The following is a 23720-nucleotide window of genomic DNA, read 5'->3' as shown; positions in this document are numbered from 1 at the left end:
GTTGAAAATAATTTTAATTATTCTAAGTGCCCAGGGTTAAGCAAAAGTAACCCAATAATCATATTAAAGTAATCGGTATGCCCACATCAATAATAATAATAATAATAAACATAATGGACGCAATTCTATATAACAATGATTGCATACAAATACATGTATTGATATTTTATGTATATGCATATGCATCTATAGATATGGGTAATCAAATAAATATGGGATAATTACAATTAAATTAAATTGCTAAAGTGGATCATTTCAAATGAAATCAGTCTACAAATATGTTTATATATATTTTTTTCTTTTTTTTCGTTTCTATGTATGTATGTATTAGAAATAACGTATACGCCATTGGGGATATAATCTTAAATGGATGTGTGTATGTTCATGGATTTGTGTTAGTGAGTATCGATATCAAATTAATTACACCATAAAATAAACGCAAGGATATACAATTACTCTTTCTCATGTATATGAGTAGAAGTATTTGTTCGTATGTAATTTTGTGTGTGTGTCTGTTAATCGAATGATTTTGTTTGTATTTCATATTAATTTACAGTGCATGTTTGAAACAATTTGAAATCTAGCTACAAAAGTACATCTATTCATAAATTATTTTAATTTTGGAGAAACTAATTTACTTGTATATATTTTATTAATACTCGATTTCAGTTTACTTATAATACATTATAAATAAATTGTTTATATAACATCCCAAGTATTTGAGTATTTCTGTATTGGTTTCATTTTCAATTCACGCCTCGGTATGAAGTCTTTGGTCAATTTAAGTTTGTTTTTGTTTTATGTTTAAAGGAATGAAAAGGGTTGACTTATATGAGTTACCATAACAGTTTGTATTCCAATAATTGAATTTTTCACACTTTGCATTGTAACTCTTCTATTGTTTTTACTCAAATTCCATGTTGATTTTGCAATTGAAATAATATTGATGACAAAAAATTGTTCCTTTAACCTAAATATGAGCATTTAGTTTGCTGTCGTCTCGGGTATGACATCAGCTGAAATGAAAGAAATAAATAATGAGGTGTTAGAAAACTTGTTTGATTATCACAATGACAATTCATAAAATAATCTTATCAATATACGCTTGCGGTGTTGTTTTTATACCCTGCGCCACACTGTGGAACAGGGTATTATAAGTTAGTGCATATGTTTGCAACACCCAGAAGGATACGAGATTGACACATGGTGACTTTGGCAATAATGCTCAGGGTGGGTCCCTGAGTCGATATAACCATCTCCGTCCGTTCGTCCGTCCGTCTGTCTGTGAACACATTTTTGTGATCAAAGTCTAGGTCGCAATTTAAGTCCAATCGCCTTCAAATTTGGCACATGTTCCTAATTTGGGTCAGAATAGAACCCTATTGATTTTGGAAGAAATCGGTTCAGATTTAGATATAGTTCCCATATATATATTTCACCCGATATGGACTTATATGGCCCCAGAAGCTAGTGTTTTACCCTAATTTGTCTAAAATTTTGCACAAGTAGAACAATTAGTACTATAGTCAAGTGTGGCAAATTTTATTGAAATCGGTTCAGATTTAGATATAGCTCCAATACATATGTGTTTCTGATTTCGACAAAAATGGTAAAAATACCAACATTTTCCTTGTAAAATCGCCACTGCTCAGTCGAAAAGTTGCTGGGTTACTCATTTGAGAGACTTATGAACTCAATTTAAGCAAACTTCTGCCATTTTAGGAAAATATGAACTATTTTGTTATACCCTGCGCCACACTGTGGAACAGGGTATTATAAGTTAGTGCATATGTTTGCAACACCCAGAAGGATACGATATAGACACATGGTGTCTTTGGAAAAAGTGCTCAGGGTGGGATCCTGAGTCGATATAGCCATGTCCGTCTGTCCGTGAACACATTTTTGTAATCAAAGTCTAGGTTTTAGTCCAATCGACTTCAAATTTGGCACAAGTATGTGTTTTGGCTCAGAATAGAACCCTATTGATTTTGGAAGAAATCGGTTCAAATTTAGATATAGCTCCCATATATATATTTCACCCGATATGGACTTATATGGCCCCAGAAGCTAGTGTTTTACCCTAATTTGTCTAAAATTTTGCACAAGTAGAACAATTAGTACTATAGTCAAGTGTGGCAAATTTTATTGAAATCGGTTCTGATTTAGATATAGCTCCAATACATATGTGTTTCTGATTTCGACAAAAATGGTAAAAATACCAACATTTTCCTTGTAAAATCGCCACTGCTCAGTCGAAAAGTTGTAAAAATGACTCTAATTTTCCTAAACTTCTAATGCATATATATCGAGCGATAAATCATAAATAAACTTTTGCGAAGTTTCCTTAAATTGCTTCAGATTTAAATGATTTAAAATTGTATAATTAGATGTTTCCCATATTTTTTTACTAACATTGTGTTCCACCATAGTGCATTTGCCGACTTAAATTTTGAGTCTATAGATTTTGTAGAAGTCTATCAAATTCTGTCCAGATCGAGTGATATTTAAATGTATGTATTTGGGACAAACCTTTAAATATAGCCCCCAACACGGATGTGGTATGGAATCGAAAATTCAGATCTACAAAGTGGTGCAGGGTATAATATAGTCGGCCCCGCCCGACTTTAGACTTTTCTTACTTGTTTTTTTAATGCAAATTATGCTTTTCTATGAATATGACGTGAAATGTAAGCAATTTTTTATTTTTATTTTTTATTTTATTGAATAAAAAAATGTTTATTTATGTTAAACTATAAATGTTTCCGGTTAATTTTGATAACCGATGGGTTGGGTATTATTAAAAAAGTTTGGGAGATAAACCCAACTTTTATACAATATAGCTGTTGCATCGCATTTTTATTGTATGTTCGTACTATGTTCGTACTTATGAGCGGGACAAATTTATGGAAACTTTATTTAGATCTGGACCGATATACACATCAAAGAAGTGTGGCGTAGTATTGTCATATGCTACATTTTAAAAGGATCAGTTAATACATGAGGGGTTTGTATTTTTTTTTTTTGATAATTTGGTGATACACAGAGATGGTCTGTATCAAGCTATTTTAGGTTTGCGACTGTCGCAAAGTTGTGAACGTCGTAAACGTCACATACGCGTCGTAAATGTAGAAAAAGTAGCAAATGATTTTAAATCTCCGGAATGTTCATAAAGTTAATAACGTGTTTAATAACTTTAAACACGTTAATACTCTCTAACTCTATTCTTGGGAATAGAGTTACCCAGCAAAAAAATTTGGAAGTTCTTCCAAAGGCACAACTTTAAAATCACTTCCAGAAGATGCACTCCCACTGATGTTCTTTATTTTAACTAACCAGGAAGTTCTTTTAATTAAATTTTTTATAACTTGGCTTTTTTCATACTTGTAATGGGTAATTTTAACTTTTTTGTTTCAAATAGGTTAACAACAGAGTAAGAATTCATAAAATGGTACAAATCATTAAAATTTTCTCAAAAAAAAAAATGCTAAATCCAATCTGAAAAAATTGTGAATTTTTGTAAATATTTGAGGTCAAACGTTTCCGACAAGCGTTAGAATCCATTAAAAATTATAACAAATTCCAAAACATCTTTATTTGACAAAATATCACAGAATTTTTTAATTTACATCATTGAATTCGGATCACACCTAAAGAAGTGATGCAAATTCATTGCAACGGCTGTTGAAATGGAGGACTTACGTCCTATGACAAGCCCATGCTAAATTCATCGCTTCTGCGTCAATTTTGCACCACTTCCGGATCCAAAACGAATATTTTCATTACTTTTTGGCGACGCTTTTTTGCTGGGTATTTCAAGCCACACTTACTATGAACTATTTGATGGTGCAGTAAACTTGACGGTCATTCGCTCATCCTTTCTTTCCAATATTTGTGAAGAAACTGGAAAGAAACCTACTTAAGCCTTGCATAAGTAAATATTTGTTTAGAGAGAATTTTATAAAATCACTTTTTCCATACTATTTAAAAATTTTAAAATTTTAGCTAGTCATTCCATGATGCAACTAAGGCTTGGGTGGACATTATAGGCCACGCAAACCAAGAATAGCTTGAAGTTGCGAATGAAAGATGTAAAACTAGTAGATTTTTGAATAAATACAATATAAAGCATTTTTTGCATCCCATTTATCGGGGAGCCTAACTAAATAAAATTAAAATATATTCACAATTTCTTTAATTCAAAATTGGGTGTTTTACATTAGGTTTACGACTTTTGCGACATACGTATTATACCGTCATAATCGTATGTCGCAAAAGTCATAGTTTGTGGCAGGCCAAGGTTATTTTATGACCTTTACATTAGGCGACTGAACAGTTCAGTCAAGCACCCGCAATTTTTCATAGGAATTCATTTGGTTTACCACCTTACACGTGTTTTGGAGGCCATGATCGAGCTGAATGATCCATTCAGATGGCATTTCCCGGAATGCTTTTGGCAATATCACTTGGGACAAAATGTTTTTGTAGCATAATACCTTCGCCTCTATGAATCGGCCCAATAACTTGTCCATAAAAACACCCCCAGACTATAATATTGCTCCCACTATGATTGACGTAAGGTTATACCCTCCACCATAGGATGGGGGTATATTAACTTTGTCATTCCGTTTGTAACACATCGAAATATTGCTCTAAGACCCCATAAAGTATATATATTCTGGATCGTGGTCAAATTCTGAGTCGATCTAAGCATGTCCGTCCGTCCGTCTGTCCGTCCGTCCGTCCGTCTGTCCGGCTGTCCGTCCGTCTGTGGAAATCACGCTAACTTCCGAACGAAACAAGCTATCGACTTGAAACTTGGCACAAGTAGTAGTTATTGATGTAGGCAGGATGGTATTGAAAATGGGCCATATCGGACCACGTTTACGTATGGCCCCCATATAAACCGATCCCCAAATTTGGCTTGGGGAGCCTCCCGGAGCAGCAAAATTCATCCGATCCGGTTGAAATTTGGTACGTGGTCTTAGTATACGGTCTCTAACAACCATGCAAAAATTGGTCCATATTGGTCCATAATTATATATAGCCCCCATATAAACCGATCCCCAGATTTGACCTCCGGAGCCTCTTGGAGGGGCAAAATTCATCCGATCCGATTGAAATTTGGTACCTGATGTTATTATATGGTCTCTAACAACCATGCAAAAATTGGTCCATATCGGTCCATAATTATATATAGCCCCCATATAAACCGATCCCAGATTTGACCTCCGGAGACTTTTGGAGGGGCAAAATTCATCCGATCCGGTTGAAATTTGGTACCTGATGTTAGTATACGGCCTCTAACAACCATGCAAAAATTGGTCCATATCGGTCCATAATTATATATAGCTCCCATACAAACCGATCCCCAGATTTGACCATCGGAGCCTCTTGGAGGAGCAAAATTCATCCGATCCGGTTGAAATTTAGTACGTGGTCTTAGTATACGGTTTTTAACAACCATGCAAAAATTGGTCCATATCGGTCCATAATTATATATAGCCCCCATATAAACCGATCCCCAGATTTGACCTCCGGAGCCTCTTGGAGGGGCAAAATTCATCCGATCCAGTTGAAATTTGGTACATGGTGTTAGTATATGGTCTCTAACAACCATGCAAAAATTGGTCCATATCGGTCCATAATTATATATAGTTCCCATATAAACCGTCCCCAGATTTGACGTCCGGAACCTCTTGGAGGAGCAAAAGTCATCCGATACGGTTGAAATTTGGTACATTTTGTCAATATATGGCCTCTAACAGCCATGTAAAAATTGGTCCATATCGGTCTTTAGTTATATATAGCCGATGACTTATTACACAAAAATTGATCCATATCGCCAAAAATAATCTACCAAAACTTTATTTCCATAGAAAATTTTGTCAAATTTTATTACTATAGAAAGTTTTGTAATCTACCAAAACTTTATTTCCATAGAAAATGTTGTCAAATTTTATTACTATAGAAAGTTTTGTTAAAATTTCATTTCTATAGAAAGTTTTGTCAAAAGTTTATTTCTATAGAAATGTTTGTCAAAATTTTATTTCTATAGAAAATTTTGTAAAAAATTTATTTCTGTAGAAAATTTTGTCAACATTTTATTTCTATACAACCGTCGAACTGAACGGACGTGTTTTCTAATAGCGGAGTATTTCATCGTAATAAGTACTTATTACGAATTTCACGTGTGGTGGAAATAATAAACCACCATGCAGCGAAATTCAAAGTCATCCACTGGGTTGCTAACTTCAGGGCCCAGTGGACGGGTAACGACTGAAGTTATAAATTTGGGCAGCGACCAAGAGTCAGGCCCAATTAGTCGACCTGTAGACGGGTCGACTGGCGGTGACACTTTGGCAAGTCGAACCTTTTCTAAGGTGACGACGTCAAAAGGAGGCAATCCCTCTCGAAAGAGATTCAAGGAACGAAGAAATGCTTTGTTTATCCTAAAGAAATTAGGATCAGTCGACCCAAGCACGTTGTCGGCCATGCAAAGCGATTCCTTGAAATGGGCTCAAGGAATTCTTGAAGCTGGAAAAAGGGAACGATCACCGGATGAGCTACCATCCTCTAAACGGGATCAAAGATCGTTTGCCTCAGTTGCAAAAGACAGCCTTGTGATGGCTATTATTAATAAAGGCGCATTGGACGGTATGATTCTAAGGCAAAAATGGCGGGAAATTGAGAACGCGATGTCTGGTGTCTACTCAGAGGTGCGAAAAAAGTTTCCCGGACCAAGTCCTCGACGGCAAGATGCTGGATGGCATCAAGGACGATATAAGTTAATAGCTTTTGCAGACCAGAGGTCTATGGATTGCTTTAAAGCTGCATTGATGCTAATTGGTGAAGTTTGGGAAGGAGCCGCTTTGGAGTTAGTCGATAAAAAAGACATACCGGCTAAACCTAGAGCACATGCATGGATACCGGCAAACCCTCCTGATCCTGAGTCAATACTAGAGAGACTAAAAGAATGTAACCCAGATCTTCCAACCGCCGATTGGAAGGTTGGTCGTTTGGGTGAGGTGGATGGACCAAGACGACATGCGGTGTTTATATTAAACATAGAGTCGCTGCCACATCTAGCCCAGACCCAAGGACGCGTAAGTTATGGCTTTCATGATATCCATATGAAGGTATACAAAAGCGATCAGCCAAAGGATACCGAAACGGACAAGCCTCCGGTAGAGTCAGCAGTGAAAAAATCTCCTAGCGAAGCCGAAGGAGACATAAAACCTGCAGACTATGGCGAAAATCATATGCGGGAAGTTTCTACAGGCTCAAGCCTCGCCAAAGCTGAACCGCAGATTGTTGCGAGAGTCACCGAGATCTGTGAAGAGGAAGCCCTTGATGACTCAATTGAAGCGGCTGATGTGACGGTGGTTGAAAATTTGGATGGTTCTACGGTTCCTCCAGATAAATCTTCACCATTGTAAGGCCGCTTGTGCTGCCTTAAAAGTTCTCCTGATGAAAGGAGACATAGATATAGTTCTTATTCAAGAACCATACATATATAAGAACAAGATCTGTGAATTAAGCACTCCGGGTTTCAAACTTTTGCATAATACCGGTAACGATATAAATCGAGCATGTATAATTGCTAAAAACGAACTAAACTTGTTTCTGCTTCCTTCATTGAGCAATGCAGACACTGTCGTAGCCAGTCTAGAGATATTCACATGTAAATTTTGGGTATCTTCGGTCTACATGGGACATGATAGGGAGATGCCACCCTGTGCCGTTAAGACCTTAGTTGAGGAGTCACTAAAAACAAAGACAAAACTCATTATGGGATGCGATGCAAATGCACATCATAGTATTTGGGGAAGTAGTGATACTAATGCAAGGGGAGAGTCGCTAATAGAGTTTATTTTGCGTACTAACCTGGTAGTTTGCAATAAGGGAGATGCACCAACCTTCGTCACCAGGAACAGACAAGAGGTTTTGGACGTAACGTTGACCTCTCCGGAACTGAATGATAAGATATCTGAGTGGCAAGTTTTGAGGGAACACAGCTTCTCAGATCATCGCTACATCAGTTTCAGATTGGCTGTTCGTACTTCAAAGACCATATTTCCGCCAAATGTTAGGAAAGCTGATTGGAATAGGTATAGGGAATCGTTCAATTTGATGATACCGGAAATGCCGGAGACAAATATGAGCACTGTGCAAGATATCGAACACGCAGTGGAGCGGATTACTAAGGCCTTCAACATTTCACTGAAAGCTGCTTGCCCTAGAGGAAAGCCAAGGGGAAAAAATCGGCCGCCATGGTGGACTACGGAGTTAAGTAATATGAGGAAATCCTGCAGGAAGCTCTTTAACAAAGCAAAGTCCACAAGAGCTCCGGAGGATTGGGATACTTACAAGATGAATCTGAGAGGATATAAACGAGAACTGAGAAGGTCTCAACAAAACTCTTGGGATGATTACTGTAGCAGTATTGAGAATACGTCAGAGGCTTCCAGACTACGGAAGGTACTAGCATCCACTAACACCGCTCCAGGTTTCATTAAAACATCGGAGGGAAATTGGACAACGTCCAGTGAGGAGACGTTGGAGGTACTTTTGGACACAAACTTCCCTGGAAATCAGACGGTTGAACCATGTTCCGGCGGTGTAACAGAGGCTCAGCGATCGTTTCCTATCGAGAAAATTGTGTCGGAATCTAGAATAAGATGGGCTTTAAATAGCTTTGGACCATTCAAATCCCCCGGACCTGATGGAATTACTCCGGCGGAGTTACAGGCAGTGGCTGAAAGAATTATCCCCTGGTTGACGGTGATATATAAACAATGTGTAAACTTAGCATATATTCCAGAAAAGTGGAGGGAAACAAAAGTCGTCTTCATACCTAAAGCAGGAAAAGCCTCTCACTCGAGTGCGAAGGATTTCCGACCAATCAGCTTATCCTCATTCCTACTTAAGACCCTGGAGAGGATGATAGACATGTATCTTAGAACTAGCGTGGATTCAAGTTTGCTCTCGAAACGACAGCATGCATACTCGAAGGGCAGGTCTACTGAGACCGCATTGCATGAACTGGTCAGCTTTATTGAAAGCTCACTATCTGTCAAAGAATACACAATCGTGGCGTTTCTAGACATCGAAGGGGCGTTCAATAATGTCCATCCGAGCTCGATTTAAATGGACTGACAACTCTGAATGTTGATCCAGGTATACTTAGGCTGTTAGACGAACTTCTAATAAAGAGACGTATTTCAGCCACACTAGGGCAAGCAAACATACAAAGGTATGTGAACAGAGGCACTCCCCAAGGAGGAGTTCTATCACCTCTTCTTTGGAATGTTGCCATAAACAACCTTCTGGTTTCTCTAGAAAAAGAAAGGATAAAAGTGGTGGCATACGCAGATGATGTGGCGCTAGCAGTCAGGGGAAAATTCCCATCCACAATCAGAGATATTATACAGAGAGCTCTCCGGATGACTGAGGAATGGGCGAAAGATAATGGTCTTGGTGTAAATCCAGCAAAGACAGAAATAGTTATGTACTGCAAAGATCGCAAAACTCCCAAGGTTAGGCCCATTTCCTTAGGGGGTACTGAAATTCCCTTTGGTGAGTGTGCAAAATACCTTGGCGTTATTTTGGACAGGAAGCTGAATTTTAGGCTTAATATTGAAGAGAGGGCGAGAAAAGCCACGGTAGCTTTGTACTCGTGCAAAAAGGCAATAGGGAAAAAGTGGGGACTAAGACCAAAAATTGTGCATTGGCTATACACGGCAGTGGTTAGACCTATAATGCTATATGGTGTTGTAGTCTGGTGGCCGGCACTTCAGAAACCGACTTGTTTAGATAAAGTTCAGCGTATGGCGAGCTTATGTATTTCAGGCGCATTTAGTAAGACAGGAACAGACTCCCTTAATGTCATGCTACATCTATTGCCTTTAGACATTTTGGCTAAACAGTCAGCTGCAACAACGGCTGTGCGGTTGCGCGAGCTATCGCTGTGGTCGGAAAAAATGTACGGTCATAGTTTGGTCCTCAAAGTAATGCCAGATGTGGGTTTGTTTTTTCAACCGTCGAACGGAACGGACGTGTTTTTTAATAGCGGATAAAATCATCGTAATAAGTACCTACTACGAATTTCAAGTGTGGTGGGATATTAGGCCACCATGCAGAGAAATTCAAAGACATCCACTGGGTTGCTAACTTCAGGGCCCAGTGGACGGGTATCGACTGAAGTTATAAATTTGGGCAATGACCAAGAGTTAGGCCCAATTAGTCGACCTGTAGACGGGTCGACAGGTGGCGACAATTTGACAAGTCGGACCTTTTTCAAGGTAACGGCATCAAAAGGAGGTAATCCCTCACGAAAGAGATTCAAAGAACGCAGAAATGCTTTGTTTATCCTAAAGAAATTAGGATCAGTCGACCCAAGCACGTTGTCGGCTAAACAAAGCGATTCCTTAAAATGGGCTCAAGGAATTCTTGAGGCTGGAAAAAGGGAACGATCACCGGATGAGCTGCCATCCTCCAAAAGGGATCAACGATCGTTTGCCTCAGTTGCTAAAGACAGCCTTGTGATGGCTATCATAAATAAAGGAGCATTGGACGGTATGGTTCCAAAGCAAAAATGGGGGGAAATTGAGAATGCTTTGTCTGGCGTCTACTCACAGGTGCTGGAAAAGTTTCCCGGCCCAGATCCTCGACACCAAGAGGCTGGTTGGTATCAAGGACGATTTAAGCTAGTCGCATTTGAGGACCAGAGGTCTATAGAATGTTTTAAAGCTGCTCTGATATTAATTGGTGAAGTTTGGGAAGGAGCTGCTCTAGAGTTAGTCGAGAAGAAAGACATACCGGCTAGACCAAGAGCACATGCGTGGATACCTGCAAACCCTCCTGACCCTGAATCTATTTTAAATAGACTGAAACAATGCAATCCAGATCTTCCAACAGCTGATTGGAAGGTTGGCCGTTTGGATGAAGTGGATGGGCCAAGACGGCATGCAGTGTTTATATTGAACACTCAGTCTTTGCCACATCTAGCAAAGTCCCAGGGCCGTGTATGTTATGGCTTTCATTATATCCAAATGAAGGTGTATAAAAACGATCAGCTAAAGGATTCAGAAATGGACAAGCCTCTGTCTGAATCAGAAGTAAGCGGATCCTCTTGCGAAGTCGAGGGGGATACCAAGACATTTGAAGACATGGATAGATACCGTATGCGTGAGGAGGCTTCTACTGCCTCAGAACTCACCAAAGTTGAACCTATGGTTATTGCGAGAGTCACCGATATCTCTGAACAGGACATTCTTGATGACTCGATTGAAGCGGCTGATGTGACGGTTGTTGAAAATCTCGATGGTCCTACGGATCCTCCAGATAAATCTTCATCATTGTAAGGCTGCATGTGCTGCCTTAAAAGTTCTCCTGATGAAAGGGGACATAGATATAGTTCTTATTCAAGAACCATATGTTTATAAAAACAAAATATGTGAATTAAGTACTCCGGGGTTCAAACTATTGCAGTATACTGGTAATGATATAAATCGAGCCTGTATAATTGCTAAAAACGAGCTCAATTTGTTTCTGCTTCCTTCAATGTGCAATACAGACACTGTCGTTGCAAGTTTAGAAATAGCCAAATGCAAATATTGGGTATCTTCGGTCTACATGGGACATGACAGGGAGATGCCTCCATATGCCGTTAAGACCTTAGTGGAGGAGTCACTGAAAACAAAGACGAAACTCATTATGGGATGCGATGCGAATGCACATCATAGTATATGGGGAAGTAGTGATACTAATGCAAGGGGAGAGTCGCTAATAGAGTTTATTTTGCGTACTAATCTGGTAGTTTGCAACAAGGGAGATGTCCCAACCTTTGTCACTAAAAACAGACAAGAGGTTTTGGACATCACCTTGGCCTCGCAAGAACTGAATGAAATGATATCTGAGTGGCAGGTTTTAAGTGAACACAGCTTCTCAGATCATCGCTACATCAGTTTCAAATTTGATGTTCATATCACCAAGATCATATTTCCGCCAAATGTTAGGAAAGCTGACTGGAATAGGTATAGGGAATCGTTCAATATGATGATACCGGAAATAACAGAGACAAATATGAGAAATGTGCAAGATATCGAACACGCAGTGGAGCGGATTACTAAGGCCTTCAACATCTCACTGAAAGCTGCATGCCCTAGAGGAAAGCCAAGGGGGAAACATCGACCACCATGGTGGTCTACGGAATTAAGTAATATGAGGAAATCCTGCAGGAAGCTCTTTAACAAGGCAAAGTCCACCAGAGCCCCTGAGGACTGGGACGCTTACAAGAAGAATCTGAGAGGATACAAGCGAGAACTGAGAAAGGCTCAGCATAACTCTTGGAATGCTTACTGCAGCAGTATTGAGAATACGTCCGAGGCTTCCAGACTACGGAAGGTTCTAGCATCCACCAACTCCGCTCCAGGTTTCATTAAAACATCGGAGGGCAATTGGACAACGTCCAGTGAGGAGACGCTGGAGGTACTATTGGACACACATTTTCCCGGAAATCAAACGGTTGAACCATGTACTGGCGGTGCCACAGTTGCTCAGCGGTCGTTTCCTGTCAAGGAAATTGTATCGGAAACTAGAATAAGATGGGCGCTAAATAGCTTTGGACCATTCAAATCCCCTGGACCTGATGGAATTACTCCGGCGGAGTTACAAGCTGTAACTGACAAAATTATCCCCTGGTTGTCGGTGATATATAAAGGATGTATCAACTTATCATATATCCCAGGAAAGTGGAGGGAAACAAAAGTCGTTTTCATACCTAAAGCGGGAAAAGCCTCTCACTCGAGGGCGAAGGATTTCCGACCAATCAGCTTATCCTCATTCCTACTTAAGACTCTGGAGAGGATGATAGATATTTATCTTAGAACTAGCATCGACTCAAGTTTGTTTTCGAAACGACAGCATGCATACTCGAAGGGCAGGTCTACTGAGACCGCACTACATGAACTAGTCAGCTTTATTGAAAGCTCACTATCTGTCAAAGAATACACAATCGTGGCGTTTCTAGACATCGAAGGGGCGTTCAATAATGTCCATCCGAGCTCGATATTAAATGGACTGACAACTCTGAATGTTGATCCATGTATACTCAGGCTGTTAGACGAACTGCTAATGAAGAGACGTATTTCAGCCACACTAGGACAAGCAAACATACAAAAGTATGTGAACAGAGGCACTCCTCAAGGAGGAGTTCTATCACCTCTTCTTTGGAATGTTGCTATAAACGACCTTCTGGTTTCCCTAGAAAAAGAAAGGATACAAGTGGTGGCATACGCAGATGATGTGGCGATAGCAGTCAGGGGAAAATTCCCATCAACAATTAGAGATATTATACAGAGAGCCCTCCGGATGACTGAGAAATGGGCGAAAGATAATGGTCTTGGGGTAAATCCTGCAAAGACAGAAATAGTCATGTACTGCAAAGATCGCAAAACTCCCACGGTTAGGCCCATTTCCTTAGGGGGTATTGAAATTCCCTTTAGGGAGTGTGCAAAATACCTTGGCGTTATTTTGGACAGGAAGCTGAACTTTAAGCTTAATATTGAAGAAAGGGCGAGGAAAGCAACGGTAGCTTTATACTCGTGCAAAAAGGCAATAGGGAAAAAGTGGGGACTAAAACCAAAAATTGTACATTGGCTATACACGGCAGTGGTTAGACCTATAATGCTATATGGTGTTGTAGTCTGGTGGCCGGCACTTCACCAGCCGACAAGTTTAGACAAAGTTCAGCGTATGGCGTGCTTGTGTATCTCAGGTGCATTCAGCAAGACAGGAACAAACTCCCTTAATGTCATACTGAATCTATTGCCTTTAGACATTTTGGCCAAACAGTCAGCTGCAACAACGGCTGTGCGGTTGCGCGAGCTATCGCTGTGGTCGGAAAAAAGTTACGGTCACAGTTCGGTCCTCAAAATAATGCCAGATGTGCCTAACGTAGTGGATTACACTTTGGCGAGCCCACTTTTCGACAAAAAGTTTGAGACTCTAATTCCCAACAGTGAGGCGTGGTGTACACGGACCCCGGGGAATAAAAGATATATAGATTTCTACACTGATGGCTCCAAATTGGATGGCCAAGTGGGTTTCGGAGTATATTCTAAAGATCTGGAACTTCGAATAGCGAAAAGATTACCTGATCACTGTAGTGTTTTTCAGGCTGAAATATTAGCAATAAGAGAGGTGGCGAATTGGCTGAGAAGTAATGTTCCAAAAAATGTGGGCATTAATATATACTCAGACAGTCAACCTGCAATAAAATCCTTGGACTCTGTGTTCCTCAACTCGAAAACGGCCATCGATTGCCGCAAATCTCTCACTGAGATGGCTGAGCAGTACAATATTCACCTAATATGGGTGCCTGGCCATAGGAACATACCGGGGAACTGCGAAGCGGATGAGTTGGCAAGGCTAGGGACTACCTTACATATTCCAGGGGAACTAGAATTTGTTGGTATGCGCCTAGCTACCTGCAAGCTCATGCTGCGTGAGAAGGCTGTTATGATGGCAAATGTTCGATGGGAGAATTGTAAGGGTTGTAACGACACCAAGCAAATATGGCCCCATTTCAACTTAAACCGCACACTAGATATGCTAATGTTCTCGAGACGTCAGATATCACTCCTGATATCTGCTATAACGGGTCGCTGCCTGATAGGAGATTTTGCAAAAACTATTGGCGCGAAGTATAATGACTATTGTATGAGCTGTCTTGATGCGGAGGAAAAAGAATCAATTAAACACCTCTTGTGTGAGTGTCCTGCATTTTGTGTAAAGCGCAAGCAACTTTTAGGAGCATATAGCTTCAGATTACTGGCGGATCTGGAAAACGTTAACTTAAGCAGTCTGCTAATATTTTTGGAACAATCTGGTTGGTTCAACAAAGAAAAATAATCAAGAAGGTTCAGCGGTTAAAACTAGAAGTGCCCATATGTAATAGGTACTTTTAGTTAATGTGGTATCACAATGGACTGAATAGTCTAAGTGAGCCTGAATCTTAATCGGGCTGCCACTTTAACCTAACCTTAACCTAATGCCAGATGTGCCTAACGTAGTGGATTACACCCTGGCAAAACCACTTTTCGACAAAAAGTTTGAAACTCTAATTCCCAACAGTGAGGCGTGGTGTACACAGACCCCGGGGAATAAAAGATATATAGATTTCTATACTGATGGCTCCAAATTGAATGGACAAGTGGGGTTCGGAGTATATTCTAAGCTCTTACTGCGTGAGAAGGCTGTTATGATGGCCAATATTCGATGGGAAAATTGCAAGGGTTGTAACGACACCAAGCAAATATGGCCCCATTTAAACTTAAACCGCACACAAGATATGCTAGTGTTCTCAAGGCGTCAGATAGCACTCCTAATATCTGCTATAACGGGTCGCTGCCTGATAGGCGAATTTGCAAAAACTATAGGTGCGAAGTATAATGACTATTGTATAAGCTGTCATGACGTGGAGGAAAAGGAATCAATTAAACACCTCTTGTGTGAGTGTCCTGCTTTTTGTGTAAGGCGTAAGCGAATTTTAGGAGCATATAGCTTTAGATTACTGGCTGACCTGGAAAACGTTAACTTAAGCAGTTTGTTAATGTTTTTGGAGCAATCTGGTTGGTTCCACAAAAGTAAATAATAGAGAAGGTTCAGTGGTTAAGACTAGAAGTGCCCATATGTAATAGGTACTTTTAGTTAAATGTGGTATCACAATGGACTGAATAGTCTAAGTGAGTCTGAAATTTAATCGGGCTGCCACTTAAACCTAACCTAACCTAACCTATACAAAATTTTGTCAAAATTTCATTTCTATACAAAATTTTGTCAACATTTTATTTCTATAGAAATTTTTTCCAAAATTGTATTGCTATAGAAAATTTTGTCAACATTTTACTTCCATAGAAAATTTTGCCAACATTTTATTTCTATAGAAAATTTTGTCAAGTTTTTATTTCTATAGAAAATTTTGTCAAATTTTTATTTCTATAGAAAATTTTGTCAAAATTTTATTTCTATAGAAAATTTTTTCAAGGTTTCATTTCTATAGAAAATTTTGTCAAACTAGGTTATATACGTATTTAATCGGCCTTTTTTTGTTTAATATATACCCCGTATGGGCTAACTTACAATTTAGAAGACAGTGTTAAAAAGTTTTACGATACCTTGCCATCGGCAAGTGTTATCGCAACCCAAGTAATTCGATTGTGGATGACAGCCTTTAGTAGAAGTTCCTACGCAATCCATGGTGGAGGGTACATAAGATTCGGCCTGGCCGAACTTACGGCCGTATATACTTGTTTATTTCTTGGATTAAGACTTTCCTTTCAACCTTCCTACTAAATTTCTACTAAATATTTTTGTGAAAATTGAAGACGCGCTAACCTATTTTTCTTGGAAATATGTGGTTTTTGACATTTTTGTATATTTGCACTCCGACTTCTAAAGCTCTACATTTGACCGCTACGGTTGATATATCCAATTTAATTTAATTTTTGACACTTTTAGATGATATTTGACTGAATTGTTGCATAGTTCATTTAATTATATGATCTTCTTCTGGCGTCGTCTTAGGTTTTCTTCTACCTCAGTGCACAGATTTGGTACATCCTCTGTTTATAACTCGAGACGCAGTTGATTTGTGGACATTGTACTCTTCCAAAATTCATTTTTGTGATACCCCAACTTTAAAAATTTTCCAACTAAAAAAACAACCCACGCACAAACATATCGATTACATCGATGACAGGTAGATAAAAGAAATATAGGAAAATTTGCTATATTCTAACAAGTGCGTTTCCTTAAGTTTTGAAAGGATTGAATACTTCTTTGTACGAATGAACTAAAATATTTTTTCTATGCCAAGTGTTATTCGTATGTATGTTATGATAAGCTTTCTATAATAAAGGAATTCAGTGTTATCGTTTCATAAGAAATTTTACTAAATTTGACGAAACCTGGTTTTAGTTCGGTTTTTGTGCTTTGTTATCAGTGAATAAAATTTTCTTGTTCAGTAGTAAATTCTTATACCGAGCGAAGAAAACAGTATTAGTAAAATGCCATGCCTTATTCTAGATAATGAACTATTCCTAACTGCTTTCAGTTTAGGAGTTTTTTACTGAAACAAGTACATTTTTTTATTTCACATACAAATTTAACTTAATGGAAATAAAATGGCTAAACTAAATTGATAAACATTTTTTCCTCTAGTTTCGAAGGCACTTTTTTCTGGGTGTAGAATAACGTTTTGCTACGTTTAGTCTATCCTCTTTTAGGTCCTTAGGTTAGGTTAAGTTATGTGGCAGCCCGATGTATCAGGTTCACTTAGACTATTAGTCCATTGTGATACCACAGTGGTGAACTTCTCTCTTAACACTGAATGCTGCCCGATTCCATGTTAATCTCAATGACAAGGGACCTCCTTTTTATAGCCGAGTCCAAACGGCGTCCTTACAACCTTTACAGATAAAAAATACAAAAATTAATGCTCATAAAGATTAATTTTTAAGTGGAAGCTGAACAATAAAAGGGCCATAAATAGCAAATTTTGTTTATTTTTATTAAAATAAATTTGTTTTAATTCAAGGTCTTTTATTCATTCTAATTTAATTATTGCAATTTAATTAAACTTCACACAATACCAAGCATTATCCATATTGTTCATGTTTGTTATAAAATAGTGTGCTCCGTACAACTTTCTCCGTCTAAACTCCAAAATGAAAAACTTGACTTCAGCAAACACTTTCCATTATAATAACACTTGAAATGTGATATCATGCATCTTTCATAAATGGCATTTAACTGAGCTCATATTAGTAACTGAGCACCGAATAAGTACTATTAATGTTTTTATATAATGTAATTGAAATAATAAATTAAATCGAATTTAAATATTGTTAGTTTTTTTTATTTTGCAATATTTGCATAGGATCGAGTTACGCCAGTTGAAATACAATACGAACAAAAAACGAACATAATATGACTGGATTTCCATTATATATATAATAAAACGCTAAATAAATTTTGATTTTCACACAAGTTTGCACACCCACGCGTTCTGGTTCTTCAAAGTAAATATGGTTGTACATTAGAGATGGCCTTCTATTCATACATGTATTTTGTATATTACAAACAGAATAGCTATAAAATATTCAGTTAAACATGAATATATGCCTACCAGAAGTACTGGATCTAGACCCCAAAAAAATGTCCACTATGGGGCAAATGACCGGTTGCAGAGGGAAAAATGATATAACGTTAGAAGAGCTCATAGGAATTTTCAGATCGATCCGCCCACTGACGCGTCCACTGTAACCGTTAATATTTATACCCTGCAACAGTCTGCCTGCACTGACGAAAATGACTGTTTTCCATTTGTTTCGGTGTAAAAACTATATGTTTGGAACTCAAATTTTTAGCACATTATTTCTAAGTGCAAGCATAAAATGTTCATAAACTAGTATAACATGTTGGGGATATATATGTTAATTAGAACATATATTATTTTCTTAAATATAATATATCTTGAGTTAAAAATATAAAGTTTAGAAATTTCGTATAAACATATCTTTGTTTAGAAATGTCAGAGAGAGAGAGAGCAAGAGAGTGGAAAAAGATAAATAGGTTGAAACATAATATGTTCGCACAGCGCAAACATTTGTGTTTGAACAAATTCTGAAAATATATATGCTTGAGGCAGAATATGTTTGGGAGTATATGTTAGTACAGAGGCAATGTGAATCCATTTTTGTAATCAATGTATAATTGCAATTTTAGACCAATCGACTTCAAATTTTGTATGTATGTATATTAGGTATAATAATGGAACCTTATTGAAGAAATCATTTCAGATTTAGGAATAGCTCCCATATATATCTGTCTCTCGATATGCATTTATAAGACCCAAGAAGCCAGAGTTTCATCCTGATTTGAATCAAATTTTGCACAAAGAGTAAAATTGATAGTATTTTCGTATGTGCTAAATTTGGTTGAAATCGGTTTCGATTTAGAAATAGCTCCCATATATCCTTCGCCCGATTTAGACACATGTGACCACAGAGGTCTAAGTTTTACTCCGCTTTACGTGCCAAATTTGGTGGAAATCGGTTCAGATTTAGATATAGCTACCATATATATCTTTCACCCGATATACACTTAATTGGCCATATAGGCCAGAGTTTCACCTTGATTTGCTTAAGTTGTGCACAAAGGTGGCTCTATTGAAAACATCCGTTATATTATGCATCCTCGAGTCCTTCTCTGTATGATCAAGTCGGGTTTTATTATAATTTTAATTTCATATCCCGCAAGCATCCAATGGGTACACATGACGTATCTGCTACTTGTGTTTCTTCCATTTTTGATATTTCCATATTACAAGTTTTCTTAATTATTGATACCAAACAAGCTTAATTTACATTTCCCGAAAATTTGGAACGTATCTAGTTTACAATACCAAAGGGATTCCGATCCTGTTAAAATATTACGAGTTGAAAATTGGTTATTTTTAAAAACACTGAATTTTTTGAAATTTTTCATCGTAAGCCGGACGGTGACGGATTTAAGCTTAGAACCACATGAAAGTAGACACAATAACCATTCTTCTCATACCAATATCTCCGTGAATACAGAAAGTACTATTCCACGATATACAAACATTACATGAAAGCAAGTAAGGAAAGTCTAAAGTCGGGCGGGGCCGACTATATTATACCCTGCACCACTTTGTAGATCTAAATTTTCGATACCATATCACATCCGTCAAATGTGTTGGGGGCTATACATAAAGGTTTGTCCCAAATACATACAATTAAATATCCCTCGATTTGGAAGAATTTGATAGACTTCTACAAAATCTATAGACACAAAATTTAAGATGGCTAATGCACTAGGGTGGAACACAATTTTAGTAAAAAACAAGTGAGGAAAGTCTAAAGTCGGGCGGGGCCGACTATATTATACCCTGCACCACTTTGTAGATCTAAATTTTCGATACCATATCACATTCGTTAAATGTGTTGGGGGCTATATATAAAGGTTTGTCCCAAATATATACATTTAAATATCACTCGATTTAGACAGAATTTGATAGACTTCTACAAAATCTATAGACTCAAAATTTAAGTCGGCTAATGGACTAGGGTGGAACACAATGTTAGTAAAAAAAAATATGGGAAACATTTAAATCTAAAGCAATTTTAAGGAAACTTCGAAAAAGTTTATTTATGGTTTATCGCTCGATATATATGTATTAGAAGTTTAGGAAAATTAGAGTCATTTTTACAACTTTTCGACTAAGCAGTGGCGATTTTAGAAGGAAAATGTTGGTATTTTGACCATTTTTGTCGAAATAAGAAAAACATATATATGGGAGCTATATCGAAATCTGAACCGATTTCAATCAAATTTGGCACATATGACTATATTACTAATTGTACTCCTAGTGCAAAATTTCAACCAAATTGGGCCAAAACTCTGGCTTCTGGGGCCATATAAATCCATATCGGGCGAAAACTATATATGGAAGCTATATCTAAATCTGAACCGATTTCAACCAAATTTGGCACACATAGCTACAATGCTAATTCTACTCCCTGTGCAAAATGTCAACTAAATCGGAGCAAAAAATTGGCCTCTGTGGTCATTTGAGTGTAAATCGGGCGAAAGCTATATATGGGAGCTATATCTAAATCTGAACCGATTTCCACCAAATATGACACGCATAACTATAATGCTAATTCTACTCCCTGTGCAAAATTTCAACTAAATCGGAGCAAAAAATTGGCCTCTGTGGGCAAAGGAGTGTAAATCGGGCGAAAGCTATATATGGCAGCTATATCTAAATCTGAACCGATTTGGATGATATTTTGCAAGTTTTTCGAGACTCATAAAATATTCGGATGTACGGAATTTGAGGAAGATCGGTTGATATACACGCCAATTATGACCAGATCGGTGGAAAATATATATGGCAGCTATATCTAAATCTGAACCGATTATTTCCAAAATCAATAGGGATCGTCTTTGAGCCGAAACAGGACCCTATACCAAATTTTAGGACAATCGGACTAAAACTGCGAGCTGTACTTTGCACACAAAAATACATCAACAGACAGACAGACAGACGGACAGACAGACAGACAGACAGACATACAGACAGACAGACAGACAGACAGACGGACATCGCTAAATCGACTCAGAATTTAATTCTATGACGATCGGTATACTAAACGATGGGTCTCAGACTTTTCCTTCTTGGCGTTACATACAAATGCAGAAACTTATTATACCCTGTACCACAGTAGTGGTGAAGGGTATAAATATGGGAAACATTTAAATCTGAAGCAATTTTAAGGAAACTTCGCAAAAGTTTATTTATGATTTATCGCTCGATATATATGTATTAGAAGTTTAGGAAAATTAGAGTCATTTTTACAACTTTTAGACTAAGCAGTGGCGATTTTACAAGGAAAATGTTGGTCGAAATCAGAAAAACATATATATGGGATCTAAATCTAAATCTGAACCGATGTCAACAAAATTTGGCACGCACAGCTACAATGGTAATTCTACTCCCTGTGCAAAATTTCAACTAAATCGGAGTTAAAAATTGGCCTCTGTGGTCATATGAGTGTAAATCGGGCGAAAGCTATATATGGGAGATATATCTAAATCTGAACCGATTTCAACCAAATTTTGCACGCATAGCTACAATGCTAATTATACTCCCTGTGCAAAATTTCAACTAAATCGGAGCAAAAAATGGCCTCTGTGGTCATTTGAGTGTAAATCGGGCGAAAGCTATACATGGGAGCTATATCTAAATCTGAACCGATTTGGCTGATATTTTGCTAGTTTTTCGAGACTCATAAAATATTCGGATGTACGGAATTTGAGGAAGATCGGTTGATATACACACCAATTATGACCAGATCGGTGAAAAATATATATGGCAACTATATCTAAATCTGAACCGATTTTTTCCAAAATCAATAGGGATCGTCTTTGAGCCGAAACAGGACCCTATACCAAATTTTAGGACAATCGTACTAAAACTGCGAGCTGTACTTTGCACACAAAAATACATCAACAGACAGACAGACAGACGGACTTTTCAGACTTTTCCTTCTTGGCGTTACATACAAATGCACAAACTTATTATACCCTGTACCACAGTAGTGGTGAAGGGTATGATTACAAGAAAAAACTTATCACCTTAACACAACACAATGCGTTTTACACAAACACATAGGAATTTGGAATACATTTGATGTTATTATATGAATCTTCCCTCCAAACATTCTGAGAGTCTTAGGATGACTGATCATTGGAATGACTATTTTAAGACTCCGACTGATGTTCAATTATGGATTAATTATAATTATGAGTAATTTGTTACTTTTTAGTTATTCAAAAATGTGACGTTCTCACTTTTATGACTCATTTTGTAGAGTATTTTCTTAATCACTCAAGATTGTGTGATGAAACTCATTAAAAAGTAAATTCTTAATCATTTTCGTTTCAATATGCAGATTTCCATATGCGTGAAGCCTAAAAGAATTATTAAAAAGTCATACATATGATTGATAAATCATCGTTTGTTGTTTCCTTTGGTTTGACAATTTGTATGTCTGAGAAATAGAATACATATTTTTTCAGTTGAATAAAATATGCTAACACAATAAGACTATATAATTTATGATGAATTTTAGGGACATGAAACAAAACAACAATTACCATATTTCTTCAAGTTTTTTTATTTTATATGTAATAATACAAAATATTAGATAATATAAAAAATTAAAAAAGAAAACATTACATGTAAGGACTCATAAACGAATATTTCTGGGTAATGCAAAATCAATCATAGATACAAATCATTTTGAGGGCACACTTTCTTTATACTGAATACTCATATTGACTCCTAAATGTATATATGGAAGGAGTGCTAAATCAATCACAAAAATGATTATTTAAAGACTCACTGAGGCAAATCGTTTTGAGGGCACATTTTCTTTATGCAGAATACTCATATTTGTCTCCAAAACTATATCATATATGATTGATTTAATCAGTTGGAAGAATCATTTGTGAGTCAAATGTGATTGCAAATGTTTGAAGGGTTTAGTAATATATTCCATATTACACAATGTGAATTTGCTCATTAGTTTCTTTTTAGTTTTTAACTAACTTTTCAAAATTTAAACAAACTAAAAAGTGCCAACTTTGCCAAATTGTGTTAGGAACAATGAGTTGCCACATGTTTCTCATATTTTGTATTTTGGGCTACTGGGATGTCTGTAATAGATTTACATTATCAGTTTTCCCATTTCCACTATCAAAAAACTGAGTTTTTGAAGCAGAATCTGGTCATTGGCGACAATTTAATCTTCTGTAGTATCAAATAATCTTGAAATATATCATTTAAATCGGTTAAGATTAATATGTATCGTCCGATTCCCAAATTGTTCATAATACCCTGATCTTATTGGAATTTTCCATCACTTAAACATGAAAAATATCATTCATTTTGGGTAAGATTTAGATATGCCCTCCATATATCAACGAGGGTTCTTTTTAAATTTGGGATCAGTGTTGTCAGATTAGGGGGTTTCCCGAAAACTGAGGATTTTTCTCGTGATTGGGGATATATTTCTTTGACTTTGGGGATTTGGCTGGGGATAAAGCCCAGCCAAATCCCCAAACGA

The 23720-nt window shown here is 37.4% G+C and overlaps 1 protein-coding gene across 1 annotated transcript in view; it reads right to left on the bottom strand.

The window, feature by feature from the left end:
• Positions 1-202: 202 nt before the first annotated feature.
• The window catches only part of fred (friend of echinoid), a 505225-nt gene continuing 481707 nt past the window's right edge, over positions 203-23720 (bottom strand). Inside the window, exon 8 of the mRNA XM_075294791.1 lies at positions 203-1016. Within this exon, the coding sequence (XP_075150906.1) occupies positions 985-1016 (32 nt within the window). The 3' untranslated portion in view covers positions 203-984. The remainder of the gene's footprint in view (positions 1017-23720) is intronic.

This window comes from Haematobia irritans, chromosome 2 (assembly GCF_050003625.1).
Source record: "Haematobia irritans isolate KBUSLIRL chromosome 2, ASM5000362v1, whole genome shotgun sequence".
NCBI lineage: Eukaryota > Metazoa > Arthropoda > Insecta > Diptera > Muscidae > Haematobia > Haematobia irritans.
The sequence above is the reverse complement of the archived record's forward strand: the minus strand, read 5'-3'. Positions and strand labels throughout refer to the sequence as shown.